General features: G+C 37.8%; 3 protein-coding genes across 3 annotated transcripts; 2 read left to right on the plus strand and 1 right to left on the minus strand.

Moving 5' to 3' along the window:
* The first annotated feature begins 460 nt into the window (after positions 1-460).
* Positions 461-4,753, plus strand: LOC124632339 (tudor domain-containing protein 3-like). The gene is made up of 7 exons (XM_047167138.1): positions 461-594; positions 677-761; positions 856-1,246; positions 1,690-1,874; positions 1,985-3,340; positions 3,498-3,612; positions 4,611-4,753. The coding sequence occupies exons 1-7, from the start codon at positions 560-562 to the stop codon at positions 4,673-4,675; spliced, it is 2,232 nt and encodes a 743-aa protein (XP_047023094.1). The 5' UTR covers positions 461-559; the 3' UTR covers positions 4,676-4,753.
* Positions 4,754-9,032: 4,279 nt separating this feature from the next.
* Positions 9,033-16,745, plus strand: LOC124632761 (tetraspanin-9-like). Its single transcript, XM_047167720.1, has 6 exons — positions 9,033-9,288; positions 11,565-11,649; positions 14,019-14,210; positions 14,558-14,812; positions 14,990-15,121; positions 16,530-16,745. The coding sequence occupies exons 2-6, from the start codon at positions 11,572-11,574 to the stop codon at positions 16,575-16,577; spliced, it is 705 nt and encodes a 234-aa protein (XP_047023676.1). The 5' UTR covers positions 9,033-9,288; positions 11,565-11,571; the 3' UTR covers positions 16,578-16,745.
* A 101-nt stretch (positions 16,746-16,846) lies between these two features.
* On the minus strand, positions 16,847-20,142 carry LOC124632760. Its single transcript, XM_047167718.1, has 10 exons — positions 20,020-20,142; positions 19,606-19,668; positions 19,066-19,227; positions 18,825-18,953; positions 18,660-18,736; positions 18,494-18,583; positions 18,227-18,382; positions 17,810-17,946; positions 17,449-17,555; positions 16,847-17,120 (listed from the first exon to the last, which is right to left on the minus strand). The coding sequence occupies exons 1-10, from the start codon at positions 20,140-20,142 to the stop codon at positions 16,944-16,946; spliced, it is 1,221 nt and encodes a 406-aa protein (XP_047023674.1). The 3' UTR covers positions 16,847-16,943.
* Positions 20,143-20,269: the final 127 nt, after the last annotated feature.

The following is a 20,269-nucleotide window of genomic DNA, read 5'->3' on the forward strand; positions in this document are numbered from 1 at the left end:
TTTCATTGAAAAATAAATACATTAGCAGTAAGGGAAACAGAATCTTCAAAATGGTTTTGAACACGAATTGAAAAACGAGAAAGTTCCTTTCCTTCACCAGAGATAATGGCAGAAGGTTCATCCATTCTACGATATAGGGCAGTGCAGCAAGTTCGATATCTTATCGCCCAAGAGTCAAGACCAGTTGAAGCAGATTCTTTCTCATCATCATCATCATCATCATCATCATCTCAGCCATAGGACGTCCACTGCTGAACATAGGCCTCCCCCTTTGATCTCCACAGACACCTTTCTTTCTCATAACTCGGTTAATTATTTTACAAAGATCTAATACATTGAAATTGAAAAAATAAAATAATTTAAAATATGGCTTTGAATTTACATTGCTATCAAGGTTATCTTATTTGTAATAGATTACGTTAAAATGCGTAACGATTGATATAATCTGTTGTACACATTACCGTGGCTGTCATTTCATTGATGGTGGTGCCGTATGTCTCCTAGTTTTATTTTTAATTATTTTTCTTGAAGTCATGTTAATTTAACCACAAATGAAAACATGTCACTCAGGGAAAATTTAATTGAACTTGGCTGGTAATTATATTTTTGCAACAGACGACTTTTCAATGGAGAAATTTCAAATGTTCACAGTCAAACTAAAATCCGATTTTTTCAGGCATCTAAGTGAAGAAGGTGTTGATATTGTTAGTGAAAATGGTCAAATAGAAGATATAGATATTATTACGAAGAAAGCATTAGATGTAAGTGACGAATGCAGTTGCATTTTATTATTGTCAAGGTCTACTGCTCAATTGGTTCTGCCTGTATTCATTTTCAATTCTTATTGTTTTCCAGTATGATTTAAGAGATATTGGAGACGCAGCGCTTCCTGAAGACTTTACTAAAGAGCCGTCTAAGTTAGAGAAGCCAGTGATACTGCAAATACAGAAGATTAGGAATGTATCAGCTCCGAAGGCAAATGAGGAATCCACATCTGCTCCTCGAATGCTTAAGTTAACGTTGCATGACGGTAAAACAACATGTACAGGCCTAGAAACGAGTCCTATATCCAGTTTAAGTATTAATACTCCACCGGGCACAAAGGTGTTGCTAAGCAATGAAGGGCTCGAAGTGTGCCATGGTGTGGTGTGGTTGGTGCCAGATGTTATATCTGTTTTGGGGGGAAAAGTTACTCATATGATAGAAAAGTGGGAACTAAACAGGAGTCTTGCCAAGCATACTAGAGGTGAGTTTATTCTTTTGATTTTATTCCCAATGTACCCATTTAAAATAGTTTTTTGATAATATTGCCAGTGACAACTATGTAACAGTATGTTTAAAAAACTTTGTATATTGTATGAAATCTATCAATTTTATTTGCTAGTTGTAGTCGTTTCAATCCTTGCAATAAGTTTGTTTAATTAGTTGCCATTAACCTTAATATTTTATTATCTGCTTAAAGTGCAACAATTTTTGTCATTTCACTATGTTTAACATCTGTATGATCAATAGGTGCTATTCATTTAACCTCAAAACAGAAATGTATTGGAATCGTATTGAAAATGATCCTGTCCAACTGTTTGATATTTCTGGAATAATAGAAGATAGAAGATGTACCAAAATTATATTGTCTCACTGTTAAATATTTCTGAAATAATAGAAAATATACCAAATACTTGAACATTTCAGGGGGTATAGGAGTGGACGGTGGACCTCCTCCATGGATTCCATTTGGACAGAGACTGGAAGCTCTCACACTAGACAAGCAGTTCAAGAGTTTGTCGGAAGCTGCCAAGCAGGACAATGCAGAGTTTGAAGCTCAGAGGAAAGGCGCCATTGCCGAAGCACAGAAACTGTCTTCTGGTGTTAAGAAGGTAACTTTAATCTCACACAGCAAAAATTTCAATTGTATTCAATTTTTTATGTAGGTACTGTGTCACAACAATACTTTGCAGTTACTTATTATAATCTTATAATTTTTTAGGTCTTTGGCGGAGGAACTAAACCTTTATTGGATGCAAATGTCCAAAAGATAGTAGATGCAGGATTTTCAGAAGAACAGGCTGAAAATGCTCTTAAATACACCAAGAATAATGTTGACAGGGCTCTTAAGATTTTACAGAAGAGAGATAACTCAGAAAGTAGGAGTAAAGAAAAGCAACAGAAGGAGCCTGAACCACCTAAACGAAAAGGCCGGAATAAGGACTTGAATGATGAGGACATACAAGTGAAACCATCAGGAAAGGTGTCCTTATTTGATTTCCTAGAAGATAAACTGCCCAATGTACCTGATAAGGATAAGAGCAATCGCCAGAACAGCTCCTCACAAGAGGATAGAGGTGATAGAAATAATTTCAATTATAGGGACAGGAATAGTGGGGGCCGAAATAACAATCGCAATCAAGGGTCAAGGTACGACGGTGCCAACCGACAAAGATCTGATGGTAGGGGACATTATTCTCACGATAATCATTCACATAGAGACGATAGAAAATACCAGGCGCAGAGTGAAAAACCGCCGCGATTCCAGAGGAAGTTAGAGGAGAAAAACAAACAACAGATGCAGTTTCAACATCAACACCAGAACCAGAATCAATTCCAGGCCAACAGCATGAATAACATGAATATGCATTATAACAATTCATATCAAACTCTGCCTCCGCCGCCACAGAGCCATTATAATGATAAGAATATGAGAAGCGACAGAAATTATAATAATGAGAATAAAATGCAGCAGCAGCAACAACAACAACAACAACAACAACAACAACAGCAGCAACACCAACAACAGCAGCAGCAACAACAACAGCAACAACATCACCAGCAACAGCAACAAAATTATCGTAATGCAGCTAGTGCTATGGAGAGTTTAGTGGACGCTACAGCTAACCTGAACTTGTTGGCTAGTCAGCGGGCTGTGGAAGAATTACAGCAGCCGCGGAACTACCCGCCTCTAGAACAAGTGTACGCGAAGCAAGCGTACCTAGCAGCACAAAGTATGGCGGACATCCCGCCGTTCAGACGGGGTGCTGAACTGCAGAAGTACCCGGAACAGGGCTACGCGCGTAGTCGGCAGCCCAATGGCTACGTAGAACCTCGTCAGAACCCCATGTATAGCGGCGCGGGCTACGTAGGCAACGCCGGCGGCTACGCGGGCCGCCAGTTCGGCTACGCGCGTAGTGAGTTCGCGGGCGTGCGGACGGCGCCGTTCCTCGCCAACTCGCTGTTGGGCTTCCAGAATGCCGCCGTCAATGAGCAGGCGCGCGCAATGCTTGGCGTCGCTGACATCAACTGGAAGGTTGGCGACCGCTGCCTGGCGCTGTACTGGGAGGACAATAATGTGAGCACATTCTTTTAATATATAATATTTGTCATTTTAAATAATGTTATATTTTTTATTCAAATTATACTATTCCAGTGCATACTCAAACAATATAAGTGCCTTGTAACCAAGTTAATTAAAAACGTTTGCTAACTGTAAAATATTGATGTTTCAGTTCTACGAAGCCGAGATCACAGGCATATCGGCCAACACAGTAGTAGTGAAGTTCTGTGCGTACGGCAACCACGAGGAGATTCTCAAGACGAATTGCCTGCCCTTCCCCAATCAAGGTGCGTAGGCGTAGGCTTTGTTTAATAAAAGTGTGAATTATGAATGCAGTATTTCTTTATTTCCTATTTTCATATAAAACAGGTTTTAAGCACTATATCAGGTGTGTCGTACCTAATCTCATTAAATAAAATACGTTATATACTGGTTAATATAATGTCGATTAGCACAAAGAAAATAAAATAAAATACGTAAATACAATAAGAATGTGCGATAATTAGAATAAAGATAATTAGAACACAATAGAGTCAGTCTCAAACAACGGAAATTCTCCCTTGAAAACTGACAGCTGTCAACTGGTCAAAACATTTGATACTCCTAACTTTGTCTCTACACATGATGTTGTAAATTATGAAAACGAGAAATGACTCCTGTGGCTAAACCACTGAATGCATTAGGTTTTTTTTTTATTCGTCATAGAATATCAAAAAGTCCTATATGTGATAGAATTGAATGTGATTAGGTACGATACACCCGATATAACACAATATTAACGCTTATCAGTTTAAGTTTCGTGTAAATTGTGTAGAGATTGCAAAGGGTTCAGCAGAGGTTCTCAAACTTATTTTTTTCATGAACCACTTTCGAAATCAACGGTGTATTATGAGTCTATCTCCTAGCACCGGCATAGCAAGCGCGGTTTTATTATGATAGAATAATTTAAAAGATCCATATCCATAAATTGAAAGTGCGAGCGAAGCGAGTGCAATTTTGTAAGATTCTAATAAGACCTAAGTATTATTTTCTACTTAGAAAAACTCAGAACCGCGTGACGATCGCAAGTCGTTTCATCTCGGTCGTATCGGTGGCGTTTTGTCAGTCTCAAGTTTCATGGACCCCCACTTATGTGCTAAGTACTGGGCGTATTGTGAACCTGCATTTTTTGTCACGCCAAAGTATACTCCCGTTAAGGGTCTCGTGGACCGTTGGACTTTGAGAATGTGTGAGACTGTGTGTGAGAATGTTTGAGACTTTGAGAAAGTGTATCTGGTTGTGGCAGGGTCCCCCGCGGACAGCGCGGCGTACCTGGCGCAGCGCGGCGTGTTCGCGGCGCGCCGGCCCTAGTGCCGCGCGGGGCCGCCCCGCGCCGGCCCGCGCCCCGCCAGCTGACCCGCGCCCCACCCCGCGCCCCACCCCGCGCCCCACCCCGCGCCCCACCCCGCGCCCCACCCCGCGCCCCACTCGCCCCGCCCGCTCAGACATAACACGGACAAGCACACACATCAATTGGATTCTCGGTACGCATTCATTCTGACCATTTGTAGAACTTTACAGTCGTTTGCGACGAACGTTTTATGAGTTGAGATTTTCTGTACAGCGGGCTTAGGTGTCGACAGACTTACCTATTATGCGTACTTGCAATGACTATGTGGATGATAAAATATGCTTTTAAAATTATTTATTTTCTTAGATTGATTCATTTTAGTGTCTTGCGGCGTAGCCTCACAGATGTGAGGCTAAACAACCGACGATCGCACATGTATGTTGCATATCTCTTATGGCTCCGTATAAAATACATATATTCATATGCTGACTTGACGCACCAATCGTGTACATCCACATAGGCCAAACTGCATAAGGCTGGCATCAGTCGCAAGGCACGGAAATGTCTATTTAGTACGTGGAGTCTGTCGATATCATAAAGCCGTTCTGTCAAGTCAACGCGGCATAGTGGTTCTCCACTAAGTCAATGTTTTCCATGTCGCTATCACGCTTGACGCCATATTAGTTTCGTCGCACGATTTCAGACGCATCCGATTCAAGAAGAAGCCATTGCGAATAACCTTTCTGGTAGTACTGAGGCTAAAACCGCATTTGTCACTATCTATTTGCTTTTGTACATAGACGAGCTTATACCGAAGCTTTCTCATTGCATCGATTTGCTAAAACTTTCTTCACAAACTAACTGAGAAGACTGAAATATATTTTTTGTCTGCTAACATCTAATTTGGCTGCTGCACATAGCTCTACTATTTTATTGAAGCACAAAAGCAAATGTAACGCAACCAGTACATTTTTCACGCTTTATGCGATAGCATACTAGTGATATGTGAATTGCATGCGAATCGATATTGATAAGTGTGAGTGCAGCCTATCTCGAGTGACCCGCGTTGGTTAAACTACATTTATAGTTCGGGATGAGTGAATGAAGTTGAATATCTTTGCGATCGATGCGTTTGGTAATGTAATTCTACAGAATGCCCACACATGGGCTGCTATTTCCCCCAGTTCGATCCGGATCTCATAATTATCGTTCCGATGAAGATATCCATAGTTGAATGAATATATGCGATTGCTCAGGATAACATTCTGGGCCGATAGTTAGCGGGTGTTGGATGGGACTTGGAGAACCTTTCAGTCAACATTTTAAAGTACCTCCTTGTGAAGTATGTATAATAATAATAAGTACGTGTTAAATGTTCATATACAGTTCCGTATGACACGCGGACGTTTGTGAGTTTTCAACTTTCTTCACTTAATGTATAAAGGGAAATGAAAGGGCTCACGCGCCGCTGCGTAGCTTCTTGTTTCATACTTGTAATATTTGTGTACAAAGGATTTCAACATGTGTTTGGATATACAAGTATAGATTTGTAATTTGTCGCATTTATTTGTTGTCTTCTTTTCAAATATTTGTTTTCGTTTCGTCTCTCTAAGACTGGTTAAACAATTATAAATTGCTAAAACCAGTTACTAAATAAACAAAAAAACATAGACAAGTTTATCACTTTTTCAGTTGTTATTATATCAAAAATTCGTTTAATGTGTTCCAGAAATGAATCGCCAGTGATTTTTATGACTATAAATAATATAGAAATTCACGAAGCTATAAATAAATGTAATAGACCAAAATGATAGTCATAAAATGAATTACGTAATGCGTGATTACGTCAGTTAGTCTATCTATGTGAATCAACAGTCAATATAAATATGATGCTTGTTTTCATTTCTATGATACAAGATAAGACTCCGGAACATGTTGGCGAGTGCGAACTTTAAAGAGTATTATGCCTCATTTCCTTTTTTTCTTTTTCTAGGACAAAAAAATATGTATTAGGAAAAAATATTATTATTTATATTTTATTTCTATTAGGCAATGATTGAAAATGTATTTATTGTGTTAACGTTTTTCTTATACAAGGTGTATGTTTTTATTATAGAGATTTTGATGAAGGAGTCTGTATATGTTATTCTGGGCCAAAAACAGTGCCTTAATTGAGCTTCTATACATTGAACTGCTTTTTGTACACGTATAGTCAGTCAGTTAATGTTAGGACGCCCGATTAAAGTATCTTTTGATTGTTTTCGGTCCAAAAAAGTCCTGATTACATTTCCTTGGTATAAAATATACAGCCTGTATATTTTTATCATTGTCAATTATTTTTTATGAGAAGCTACGCAGGTCGTGTTGTGTATCTAGGTATAATTAAAGCGTTCTTAAATGTTTAAATATAGGTAATATAATGTTAAACAGATGTAACTCTCATGCGTTAATTTATTGTCAGTCCGTATGTAACCAACAGCAGTAGCGAGTTGCTTGTATAAGTGTATTTTGTTGTATTTTTAGCGCAAAATATGTAATATATTATGATTTCAGTTAAAATATTGTTTGAAATGTATTTGTTTTATTTTATATCCGTGTCTAAATAGATATAAATAATTGTACCTACGAAATCACCTACCGTTTACTGCTTCATGTTTATATTAAGTTAACACAAAATGAGATGTATTTATAGTTTCTTTTTTATATTGATTTATACGCGATCACTAATAATTCGCACTTGCTACTTATTTTATAACGATGTTTTCTAACTCATTAGCGATAGATGAATGGGAGCCAGTAGCAGGTGAGAGTATATTGTGAAATCAAATAGGACCAATACCGTGAGAGGAATCCGCGCGGGTATTGTATCGACTTCGGTATCATGTTATATTTCACAAGTTCCAAGCACTGGATTGTCTATTTGCTGCATAGTTTCACATGACGACCTCCGCGCGATCGGGATGCAACACTTGAGACTTGTACGCCATAAGTTTTGTTTAGACTTATTCAAAGATTGTGTAAGACGGGTATTTTTGGTCATATTATATAGTTTTTAGTAAGTGTAGATAAAGATCATCTAATACTCGCTGAAGTTATAACAATATAAAGATTTATCCACGTAGAATCAGTGATATCTGACGTGGTCTGCCTAAATACTGTAATCTTTACGAACGGCCTTATGTTCCTATCTTTTAGATGTTTATAACTTTAACAATTAAGTAGAATTAACCAATTTCAAACCAGGTTTTGTTCATAGCATCTATGCTTGATCGCGCGCGGGTCGTATATTATCTTGAGTTTTTAATCTAAAAATTATTTTACTAATCTGATTGCAATGTCAGAATATAATTTAATGTAAACCAAAGCTCAATGACATCTTAGTTGGTAGTAGACGCAGGAATGCTCATATTGATGTAAAACCGCGTTGATTACATTTGTACCACCAGTTTATAATTATGTTGAGTTGAGGTGAACGTTTATTAACAAAAAGCTAATAAAAGAAACCGTGACATACTGTTGTTTTATTTATTCATAGAGAAACGTCGAGGGGGAGCGTAAAGGAGGGTCTTTGGACTTAGCTCAATAGGCTTGGCATGTCCTAGTGGCATAAAATTGGGTAAAAAATTGTAAGAGGTTTCGACTGTGTTTTGTTATATTCAGTACTCCAAAAATTCTTAGTCAATATCACCATTAATCTAAATAATAAAAACATTTACAATTTTATATCAAAAGCACACATCATACAACATATTGCTTCATAAATAATTTCCTATCTTTTGCCATTTGTCAACATTTCGAAAAAACAAGAGCCTTTTCTTCCCATGACATAATAACTACACCTCAAAGATATTTTGGATTCTCATTATTTCTAGAGGCAAAAACTTACGCTTAACTACAGAGTAAATTTAGGCCCATACGATTGTGATATGTGTTGGAATCGAACCTGGAACACATAGGTAGGTACTTAGCTGCGACAGCGGCTCACAAAGCTACATTTGTGTAGCTTTGTGAGCCGCTGATATACCTGTCAACAAGAAACGCATGTATTTGACCAGTTTCTACATAGGTACATAAAGTATTTACCAAGTAGACTCAAGTATTACATACAAATCTAGTAAATTGACACTAACTTAGTAACACAACTAGGTATTTAATTAATTTATGTAGCAATGCACACGTTCTTATACAACGTGCTTTAATAATTCAGTTATTTCAAATGCGTTACGCCAGAAATTGTAAGTATTTGACCCTATCCAAGTTTGTTTTGTAGAAAATAAAATTCCATTTGAATGCGTTTACCGTAATCATTTAATCTTTCCTTTGTAAATAATAGCTGCATTACACGCTATACCTGACCTAGTTGCGACCACATAAACACGTTATAGGACCCTTCGAAGGCTGGCCCATTCTTCCTACAGCCTACAGCTTGGTGGGGCGTCGCCCGCTTGAATCAACAAACCAGTCGAGTCTGTCCGACCGGCCACGACGCACTTGTCGCCTTCTACAACAAACATTTGTGAATGAACTGTTCAAATTAACGTGATAACTGTAGTGAGTAACGATAGTGATGGTAAAGTGAAACTGTTCCGTCTAACGGTTCTCTTCAACACTGTATCGGATTTCGTGATAAAATGTAAGTAAACGCAACGACGCTAAGCATAATATTATGTTGATGTTGACATCAATCGGTAGTTTTTAAATCCGAATTGGTGTTCGCACGTTTTGGCCGCTTCCTATGTTATTGTTTTACGTGCTTGTTTTAATGGAGCGTCATACAATTACACTTTCACTAATAAACATCTTTGAGAGAACGGCTTAGATGGACCTTGTGGTATCCGGGGTATCACCTTGAGCGCTTGCGTCTGTGCAGCCCGCGTAACTCCTCTTTGCAAGTGCTCGTAATACATCATGCACACATGACATACATAGAAATACATTACAACAGTCAACAACATTAAGATTTAGGTCATAGGTAGTACATTGTAGGCTGTGAAATTGAAGTTAAACTAAGCTGAGGTACCTAACCCTTAGTACCTACTGAGCACTAAGGTCTACCTTAGCTTGCTTTATGAGCAAATACTCAGTAAACATATTGCTAATTAGGTAAAATCATTTCATTTTCCTTATCTAAAGCATACGTACGAACGCTTATTAACTGGCAACTTATTTAAACGTTCTTCCCGATTTGATACCTGTGGCGCATAAAATTAAAATCTTGAATGATATTTGGCGAGAGAGTAAACAATCTTTCACTTCACATTTGTTTTTACAAACCATGTGACACAATATCGATAACACTTGAGAATTTAGAAAAGCGGGTAGCTACAATTATTGTAGATCAATATGTCATCGAACCTTATGAAACAACAAGTTAACAATGAGCAACATTAAAAATAGTATCAGTTATTTAAAGTTGAGGAGAAAAAAGAAATCAACTTATTGGAGGTAAGGAAGGAGTATTTATTCAATCGTTTAATCAGTCGTATCATGGCTTACCAGATCACCTAGCAATGTGCAATGTCGACAAGATCCTAGTGACATAAGTACAAGCAATGGTACAACAAGATTAATTAATTGTAATTTATTCTCAGCAGGTACTAAGGTTTTATTATTTTGATTCAAGTTTTTGTACTGCGGTTAGATTAATTATAATCCTTGTAAGTAATGCAATTAGACTGCAAGCATTGATATGTTTTTAGACATTTAACATTTGTCAAACTGATTCGAGTTGGTTACCTATAAGATGATAAAAACTTACCTACAGTAATTAATAACCTACACGAGTGTATGTTCATTATTGACCACGGACTTACTTGATCTAATTACGCGTGGGTCTAAATATTTGTTACCTACTAGGATCCGCTTTCTGTATGTACCTAGTTCAGTTCTATGGCGTGTCAAGTCATAAGATCCACCAATATACCGCCGGTTTCAAATATCTCAAGTAAATACAATTCTTTGTCATAATAAAGATTCATGTATCCCTTGAATCTGAGAACTGAATACGAGCTCCTAACATAACTCCTACCTAATTATTCCTAAATTAGATCAATCTGATCTACCGACGGTTTTTTGGTCCTAATAGGTAAGAGATAGGGTGTTATCATTAACTTCACGTAGCTATTCTTTAATTTGAAAGTATTCGTGGTAGCGTGGTAGAGGAGCAACTTAGAAAACACAGTGGGTTCTTTCAGTATTGAGTATACGTGTTCAAATTAAAATGTCATGTTTATTTAGACTTAGACCACCGTGCACCTGCACTTTTACTCTCATTAAGAGATACCAAAGCGTGCCATACTATGTATGTTCCTACGTGAATGGCTTACAAACAGCTGGATATATTGTAATCAACTTTCACTGTTTAGTACTCAAGGTTGTAAGTATAAATCTACACATAATTATGACGTGTGCTTCGATGTTCTATGCACCTGGGATTAGACGGCTTAACCTTAGACACTGTCAATTGTCTTCAATAATTATTAAAAGACCATGACCTATCGAGGTTTAGGAGTTATGCACAGGTATAAACGTCATGGGTACCAACACCCCTTGTAATCGGTTTTGAGTATGCTGACTTAGAAATCACCCTTATACAAAGAAATTGGACATCCAGTTAAATATTGCATGCCTTAATAAGAATAATCTACCGAATTCCCAATCCAGGACAAGGAACATAAAAAGACACACTTACCTGCAGGCTATGTATCATTCAAACCGTGGGAATTAAAATAGGGTCAAACATATAGCATGATCGTAGCCACCTGTTATTATAATGACATTATCTAATGCACCTGCAGTGGGAAGAAAAAATGGGTCAGCTTTTGTTTGGGGGAATTTCTGTGTAAAGAATTGTCGTGGGACCAAATAAAAAAGGCTTAATGATCTTATTTTGTTTTTAAATATCCTCAGAATCGCCATGGGCATGGGAGGAGCGATGGACAGTTGCGGGAGATGCATGAAGTTCTCATTAATATGCATCAATATTTTCACCTTTGTAAGTATCACTACAATAAACTACAGTTTATGGCATTTTAAAATATTATTTCCGTTATCAAATTGTAACTATGCATGACATTATTTTCTATAGTAATATGATCTCAGACGAGTTCGTTTGTTTGCGAGCTAATGTACGGCTAAATAAGAGATATTATGTAGGTATTGAACGAAGGCAGGCTCTCATAATTATAAACAGGTTCACTCGGATAGGAGAACTAGCTAATTAGAAATAAGGTTTTTACCTTGTAACAAACACCATTAGATGTTTATCTGAAGATCACTCCTTTCCACATCAAATGGCTTTGAACATCCTGTTAATGAAACGGAGCAATATTTCAAGACGAACGCATTAAGACAATAACAGCTATTGAGTAATTTAGATTCTATCTTAATTTAGGTGGATATCCACCTGCATACTTAATTACCAGTGAACAAAATTGTTGAATTCTCAATATAAAAACTGAATGTTTTTACAAGTTCAACTTTTTTTTTTTAACGACGTCAAAAATCATCAAATGACCCCTCCCGCTGTGGGTTAGCAGCTAGGGTTAGTTACTGACTAAAAACCGTCGTGTTCCGTCGTGGGCCTTTTATGTACCAGGGCCGCGGTATCTCTTTCGAACAACCCGCAGCACTTTTGTAGTTCCTGTTGGTACATTTTTTATTCAGGGGTAGACAAGAGAGATAATTTGATAACATAAGTACCTAATATCTAATAACGCAAGAGGTCTAAAACTTAATTGAACATCATTTTTTTTAGGGTTCCGTAGCCAAAATGGCAAAAACGGAACCCTTATAGTTTCGTCATGTCCGTCTGTCCGTCTGTCCGTCTGTCACAGCCGATTTACTCGGAAACTATAAGTACTACAGTGATGAAATTTGATGGGAATATGTGTTGTATGAACCGCTACAAAAATATGACACTAAATAGTAAAAAAAAGAATTGGGGGTGGGGCCCCCCATACATGTAACTGAGGGATGAAATTTTTTTTTTCGATGTACATACCCGTGTGGGGTATCAATGGAAAGGTCTTTTAAAATGATATAAAGTTTTCTAAAAAACATTTTTCTTAAAGTGAACGGTTTTTGAGATATCAGCTCTCAAAGTCGTAAAAAGTATGTCCCCCCCCCTCTATTTTTATAACTACGGGGTATAAAATTCTAAAACAAAATAGAGGTGATGCATGCTAATTAACTCTTTCAACGATTTTTGGTTTGATCAAAGTATCTCTTATAGTTTTTGAGATAGGTTGATTTAACTGTAATTTACGGAACCCTTCGTGCACGAGTCCGACTCGCACTTGGCCGGTTTTTTATGTAAAACTTGGATCTGGTATGATGCCAACTGTAATCATTTATTTATTCGTGAATGAGATGAAGAGATTCGGTCGTTGTTTTACTTCTTAAATACATTGTTTTCATCAAGTAACTGACATTTACTTAACATCCGTCATCTTTTGTGTCAGACAGGATCTATGCATCCGTTGCGCGTATGTCATCATTGCCATACCTATGCAAGTGCTTGAATGACCTTTTATCGTGTTATGGTCGCTGCACACAGCGGGCGGGGCGCGACGGGACGGGACGGCGACGCGACGCTGAGCAGTTGTAATGTACTAGATATTACGGACGACGTCACACAGAGCCGTCCCGCTCGGCGCGACGGTAACTGTCGCGCCACGCCGCCGTCGCGCCGAGCGGGAATACAAGTCACGTATACAACGCACACGAATACAGGCGGGGCGGGACGTGATCGCGCCCGCAGTGTGACCGATCCCGTCGCGCCAGCGCCGCGTCGCCGCCCCGCCACGCCGCGTCCCGTCGCGCCGCGCCCGCTGTGTGCAGAGACCTTTATTATCCGCGGATGCCAATTACATCAATCAAGTACAACTGGTAGTTTGTTTAACATGCGAACATTTGAAATGCACTTAAATAGCAAACATAAATCTAGGAATAACTATTTCTTTATTAACAGTTCACAAGCTTTTTTAATTGAGGTAGAACCTCTTTAGTGTAACTGTCAAACATAAGACACAATCACTGGCCATTTTACTTCAAAAGATTCATGAAAGATTCAGAGATGCCATAAAATTTTGTTTTCATTAACTTTTTAATTTTCATCTTATGGCATCCATATTTTTTTTCACCAAAATCGGCCAGTACGCTTAATCTGTCAGGAATAAAAACTCTTTGCTTGTTATAAAATTGTGGTGGTTGATAAGTAGTTTGTAGTATCTTTCCTTTTGAGCTATGGTGATGGACCAATAAGGCTTCTTAAATAGTTTAATTGGATATTAAAATTACGATTTCAGTTAATTTTGTACTGTTATTTTTTTCCAAACTAACACATGCAATTCCAAATTCCAGATCGGCGGCGCAATCGCGCTAGCAGTAGGCCTGTGGGTATGGACTTCCCGGTCGTTTTCCAGCACATTGATGAGCAACAACATGTTCATAGCGTCGGTTGTTGTGGTGGTTGCCATGGGAGCCGCTCTCATGCTGCTCTCGCTGTTGGGCTGCTGCGGAGCCGCTAAGGAGGTCAAATGTATGCTGCTTACGGTATGTGAATTGTGGGACTGCTTTTGTGGCTACAAATACTATGGCAATATGGACATGAATATTGTCGTTACTTCAATTTTACCTTGTTTAATGCCTTTTAATATGGGCTTTAACGAGACTGGTAATAAACTTTAGTCTTAGTATTATTTAAATTATAAATTGTGTAAGTTGAGATGCAGTCATCTTTGTGATTGGGTATCTAATAGCAGTGATATTCGCAACGAGTTAATCATTCCATTGTCCATCCAAGGCAAGACACTATATACTTAACTATAACCCAAAATGACTTATATACCTACGTCCTCCTGTACCCTAATTATTAACATTATTTTTTTAAAACATTCCAGTACTACATCCTAGTCTTCATAATCTTCGTGGTCATGCTGGTTGGCGGGATCCTCCAATTCGTCTTCCGAGAGAAGGTGATGTCGACCTTAGACCGGGAGTTGTATGCTGCCATCCCTTACTACGGGGTCCGCCACGAGTACACCAAGTCCTGGGATGATACTCAGACGTATCTGCAGTGCTGCGGAGTCAAGGGCTATAAGGATTGGAACGATAATGTGCCTGAGAGCTGCTGTAGAGAAGTTTATCCGGGGAAGGTTAGTTTTTCTTTGAACTAAGAAATATTTTCTGCCTGATAAATTCTCGTTTCAATAGAAATTTTGGTGGGGATTGCCCCAAAAAAAAAATAAAGAGATTAAATACCAATGAGTACCTAATACGACTAGGTAAATACTTCACCATTTTCCTTAATGTGTGCTTCACAAATGTTCCAGAGAATGGATTGCAAGGCGTCACCAAACCCCACAACTATGTACGTGGAGGGCTGTCTCACTAAGGTGACAGACTTCTTGCGGGAAGACGCCGTCTACGTTGGCTCAGCCGCCCTCATTATTGCTTTGATAATGGTAATTATTTTAAATTCTTAACTATACTACAAGTACGGCCGATCCGATGTCGATAGTATTTTGACAATTTTCACGTAGATAAAATATGATGGTATGGCTCGAAGTAGCTAGAAAGAAGTAGTAGAGGAGGTACTGTAAACGGCATATCGAAATTAGCACTAGAATCTTACTCTCTCTACCTTATTGATTTATTAAATAACTAATGCTACATAGCGTGCTACGTAGCCTTCATAATTAAATCTAATAAAACAAAAAAAAAGTTTGCATGTTTGAATTAATTTGGTATTGCCGCCACAGACATGAAAGAGCCAGAGTAGTAATAAGAAAGAGAGGAACAGATAAATAAAAGACATGCCAGTGACGTCACACACAAAATGAACGAGACAGAAGTATAGTAAGAAAGAGAGCGACATATAATAAACAAATGACACGCCAGTGACGTCATGCACAAAATGAAAGAGACAGAGTAATAATAAGAAAGAGAGTGACATATAAACAAAAGACATGCCAGTGACGTCACGTACAAAATGAATGAGACAGAGGTATAGTAAGAAAGAGAGCGACGTATAATAAACAAATGACATGCCTGTGACGTCATGCAGCAAATGAAAGAGACGGAGTAATAATAAGAGAGCGACAGATAAACAAAAGACATGCCAGTGACGTCATGCACAAAATGAAAGAGACGGAGTAATAATAAGAAAGAGAGCGACATATAATAAACAAAAGACATGCCAGTGACGTCACGCACAAAATGAACGAGACAAAGTTATAAGAAAGAGAGCGACAGATAAACAAAAGACATGCCAGTGACGTCACGTACAAAATTAACGAGACAGAGGTATAGTAAGAAAGAGAGCGACGTATAATAAACAAATGACATGCCTGTGACGTCATGCACTAAATGAAAGAGACGGAGTAATAATAAGAAAGAGAGCGACATATTATAAACAAATGTCATGCCAGTTACGTCATACACAAAATGAACGCGACAGAGGTATAATAAGAAAGAGAGCGACAGATAAACAAAAGACATGCCTGTGACGTCATGCACAAAATGAAAGAGACGGAGTAATTATAAGAAAGAGAGCGACTTATAAACAAAAGACATGCCAGTGACGTCACGCACAAAATGAAAGAGATAGTATAATAGGCAGGAGCGAGAAAAAAATACCTTGCAAATTTTCTCTGTAGAAACTTCATCACTGATGTGCCATATGCAATTTAATCAATGCAAATCTAACCGCGGATTCAATAATAATAATCCGTTGTTTTGCGATTAGAGATTAATGTCACAATTCTAATGAAATCTTACAAATGTTTTGCATTCCATTACGTTGCGAACGTGATTTTTTACCAAAATAGAGTGATGGCCATTTGAATAAAGTATGAATATTTTCTTTTACAGTTGCTGGCTCTAATATTATCATGCGGGTTGTTCGTGAAAATCGAATGATGACAACAAAATGGTGACATCAGTTGACTTGTAAAGTAAATCGAGTATTAATTGTACGATTATGAATGTGTACTGTGATTTGTTTGTGTCGTGTGCCTTCAGACTTTTCTATTTATTTATAAAAAAATATAATATTTTTTTGCAATAAAAATTTGATTGCAGTATTAACTTTTGTTTTGCTTTGAGCTTTTACATTAGTCTTAAAAAAATTCAAGTTTCACGAAAAATAAATGAGTAGGTAGTAAATAAAAAAATTATCAGATTTGAGAATATTTTAAACATAAAAAAAGATAAAATTCGTCATAAAAAACAGTATAAATAAAAAATAAACATAATCAGAAAGCATTATATAAGTGTGTATTTTGTTCATTTCTTCGGCTTCCGTCTTGGCGGGAACTTGATAGTGTTAGGGCTGCCCTCCCGGTACAGTCCACTGCGGGTGTACCAACCGCACGAGCGAATGATGCAGTCTGAGGTCGTGGTGCCGAGGGGCAGCCCTAGCGCGCTGATACGTTCCAAAGTAGGGGCTGGCCCAGCTATAATCTAGTGTTAAAGTGCTTATTAAATTTTTGAACTGATATTTTTCTAGAGTTTGGGGCTAATCTATGATGGGCCAAATATGGATATTCTGATACTCAACGGTTATTCGATGATTAATTAGCAAGAAGGTGCTTACAAGCTGTTTACAGTGCATGTCTATAGATTAATTTCATCGAATGTCGTTATAGTGTTTTTTTTTTGTGATGTCATGAATTTCTGGGTCTAACGTGCAGCATAGGTAATAATGCGCATGAAGTAAGGTCCTGAACTGTATAGCCAACCAAAACGAAACAACTTGTAATGCAACCTTCTTTGTTAAAGCAATACTTACTCTGCCGAATACGACGTGTTTCTTATCAAACTGTGGCAACGGCTTGAATATAATGTTGAACTGTCCAGTGACCTCATCATCGCCAGTAACAGCCATGGATAATACACCTGTAGGCATAGAATTAAGGTTTTATATTTTAATGTCGCTTAGAGATCTATTGCTTTTGTGGCGCGAAATTGGATGACGTGCCAACTTTAAATAATATTTTTGAATTTATAAACAAATACTTCATTGATATATCGTAGTGGTCCTCTGGTGATAATGACCTGAATTACTGACACACTTTAGTTCGTATTTTGGCCAACTGGATAGCTGGCTCGTTATATTCTTATAAGTAAAGTAATTCAAAAGTGTGTGTAACCTGGTACTGTATGATTCAAAGTGAAACCCTCAGCTCCCATCGGTATGCCGGCCTCGCCTTCAGAGTTCGGTACATACAAGCCGAAGCCATTGTCTTTAGTGACGTCACCGCCGCGGCAGTACAGATCAGGAACTATCCTATACACATAATAATCTTGTTTAAGATTATACATAATTTTTCAAAACCCTGAAGCATTCTTAAGAACTTGCACTACATATATGTATAAAAATGAACCACGTTACGTCAATCACTTGAAGGCTGGACCGATTAAGCTTAAAGTTAGAGGGAAGGTAGGTTAGACCCGGCAGAAGGACATAGGATAGTTGCGCGGGTGGAACCACGGGCGAAAGCTAGTCTACAAATAAAATCTCTTCTATATGGTTCCATCGCTTGTACATGGTATTCAAGTTTACAAACCTAAAGAATCTGGTGCCGCTGTAAGCATGCCCCGCTCCATCTCCCTTGACGAGGTTCAAGAACAATTGGCAAGTTTGCGGCACTATATCCGTAAAGAGCTCGATTTGTACTTTCCCGATCTTCGATCCACCGCGAACCCAGATATCCAAAGATACCCTAAAATAATAAGGAGTCACATTCAAAATTATTTTTTTTTCAGCTTAATATTCATGCAGTTTTTTGTTATTGTTTTTTTTTTTCTAAAAGTTTTCATGATAACATTTTTACCTAGGTCTAACAACGTTTGGTGGTTTATCCATCGCAGGATCTTTCATATCACGATCTATTCTGCCCGTTTTGAACAAGATAAATGGCAACCTGGAAAAAGATACGTGAACAATATATGCATGATGAAAACGTTTTCAAGGACATAGAGAGCTGACATGGTACTCACGATGCGCCCAAAATAAGTTTATGTCTTGTATCCTTCCATGCTGCATCCAATTCTTTAGTAAGAAGTTGCTCAGACCTCTGTCGAAAATGCAATTAGAAATTAGAGTTGAATAATATGTAGGATCAGAAACTGCTTTAAGACGACCTCACTAAATGGACAACTAACAGCAATAAGAAGTCTAGAATAGAAGTAAAAGTTGGCCTTCTGTATTTCGTTCAGATCTCGTTGCCGTTGCTTGCAGAGTAGCTTATTGTATTGATTGCTCGGTTCGGGCATCCAGCAGTCCACGTAACCCTGGAAAAATATAACTCATAAAACTCAAGAAGGACCAAGATGAGGCAGATATTAAAAAATAGAATAAAAATCAAAAAGTTTTCATTCCATCTACATATTATCGATTTAATACTCCGGTTCGTTGTATAAGATTGATTCTCTTGAGCAGTTCCTTGTTCACGTTCATGGTATCCTCGAGCTGGAGTGCGTAGAAGTCCAGTCTCCTGGGCTTCAGGTACAGCTCCGGGAACAACTCCGGTGGGCTGTCGTCCACTTTGTGTTTCGCCATTTGTAACTACATTATAATAATATTTAGAAAGTTAGTTTACTGAGTTTCATTTAAAATTAAGTTAAAATTAAGTTATAGTACCTATGAGTTCTGAAAAATAAGAATTATCGGAAATTTCTTATTCAGAATTTCAGCCCATATGAAATAAATACTATTCGTTTTCACGGTAGCTTTAAGTAGTGTTTGCTTTAAGTGATAAGATTTGACTTGTACAGGTTGCTTGTACAAGTAAGTTGACTAAGACTACAAGATACTTCAAGTTCATACAATTACTTTGAAGATTAGCTGTTCACCAGTTTTATAGCGACACAAATGTGTGCTTCGAAAAATTTATTTATTTCTTTATTTACACCACTAATCTATACTGTTATTGAATGCGTGTACCTCTTTTAGATGGTTGCACCAGCATGAATAAAATTCCTTCGGTACTAAGTCAAATTTTGGTGGCTGGAAAAAAATTATAACAAGTTAAAATGTAACAAAGTTAATCTCTATGCAATATTGCAATACATAATACTTTGATAGGTACATATGTAATATCTTAACTAATATAATAATGGGAAATATTTTTTTGTTTGTTTGTAAGGATAAGGATCCTATAGTTTTGGAGCCCATTTTGAAAATTCTTTCACTGTGTAAAAGCTAGAGACTATCCCCAAGTAACATGTCTAGTATATTTTGTACAGGGAAGGGAAAAAGTTCCCCCAGGACGCGGGTGACACTGCGAGACAGCTATTATAATATTCTTATCATAAAGATATATATGAGGAAAATATAATGTAAATAAAAGGACGTTACAAGTTTGAATTGTCGTGGTTTGCGCACGCGCGGTGGCCTCGGTTTCTCAGGCTCTGGCGGCGGAGTGCGCAGGAGTGGGTTCTCCAATAATTTGTCGCAATTTCGTTCGCGTAAAGGATGCATTGTTCAAGGCTTTCGGGTCTGCTAACTAGAAATATGAAGTAAATAAGTATGAAATATGAGTAAGTAAATATGAAGTAACAAAGTAATATAAAACCATTTAAACTTACTGTTGATCGTAGGTACCTAC

This window comes from Helicoverpa zea, chromosome 8 (assembly GCF_022581195.2).
Source record: "Helicoverpa zea isolate HzStark_Cry1AcR chromosome 8, ilHelZeax1.1, whole genome shotgun sequence".
NCBI lineage: Eukaryota > Metazoa > Arthropoda > Insecta > Lepidoptera > Noctuidae > Helicoverpa > Helicoverpa zea.

What these genes read in the sequence shown, in the direction of transcription:
- LOC124632339 (XM_047167138.1), top strand. Translation starts at nt 560, where the DNA reads ATGTCACTCAGGGAAAATTTAATTGAACTTGGCTG. An exon ending in AATTTAATTGAACTTGGCTG is followed by an intron (nt 595 to 676) that starts GTAATTATATTT and finishes CGATTTTTTCAG; the next exon opens with GCATCTAAGTGAAGAAGGTG. An exon ending in TGTCTTCTGGTGTTAAGAAG is followed by an intron (nt 1,875 to 1,984) that starts GTAACTTTAATC and finishes ATAATTTTTTAG; the next exon opens with GTCTTTGGCGGAGGAACTAA.
- LOC124632761 (XM_047167720.1), top strand. Translation starts at nt 11,572, where the DNA reads ATGGGCATGGGAGGAGCGATGGACAGTTGCGGGAGATGCATGAAGTTC. An exon ending in GCATCAATATTTTCACCTTT is followed by an intron (nt 11,650 to 14,018) that starts GTAAGTATCACT and finishes TCCAAATTCCAG; the next exon opens with ATCGGCGGCGCAATCGCGCT. An exon ending in GAGAAGTTTATCCGGGGAAG is followed by an intron (nt 14,813 to 14,989) that starts GTTAGTTTTTCT and finishes CAAATGTTCCAG; the next exon opens with AGAATGGATTGCAAGGCGTC.
- LOC124632760 (XM_047167718.1), bottom strand. Translation starts at nt 20,142, where the DNA reads ATGCATCCTTTACGCGAACGAAATTGCGACAAATTATTGGAGAACCCA. An exon ending in AACCACGACAATTCAAACTT is followed by an intron (nt 19,669 to 20,019) that starts GTAACGTCCTTT and finishes ATTTTTTTCCAG; the next exon opens with CCACCAAAATTTGACTTAGT. An exon ending in AAACTTATTTTGGGCGCATC is followed by an intron (nt 18,584 to 18,659) that starts GTGAGTACCATG and finishes ATCTTTTTCCAG; the next exon opens with GTTGCCATTTATCTTGTTCA.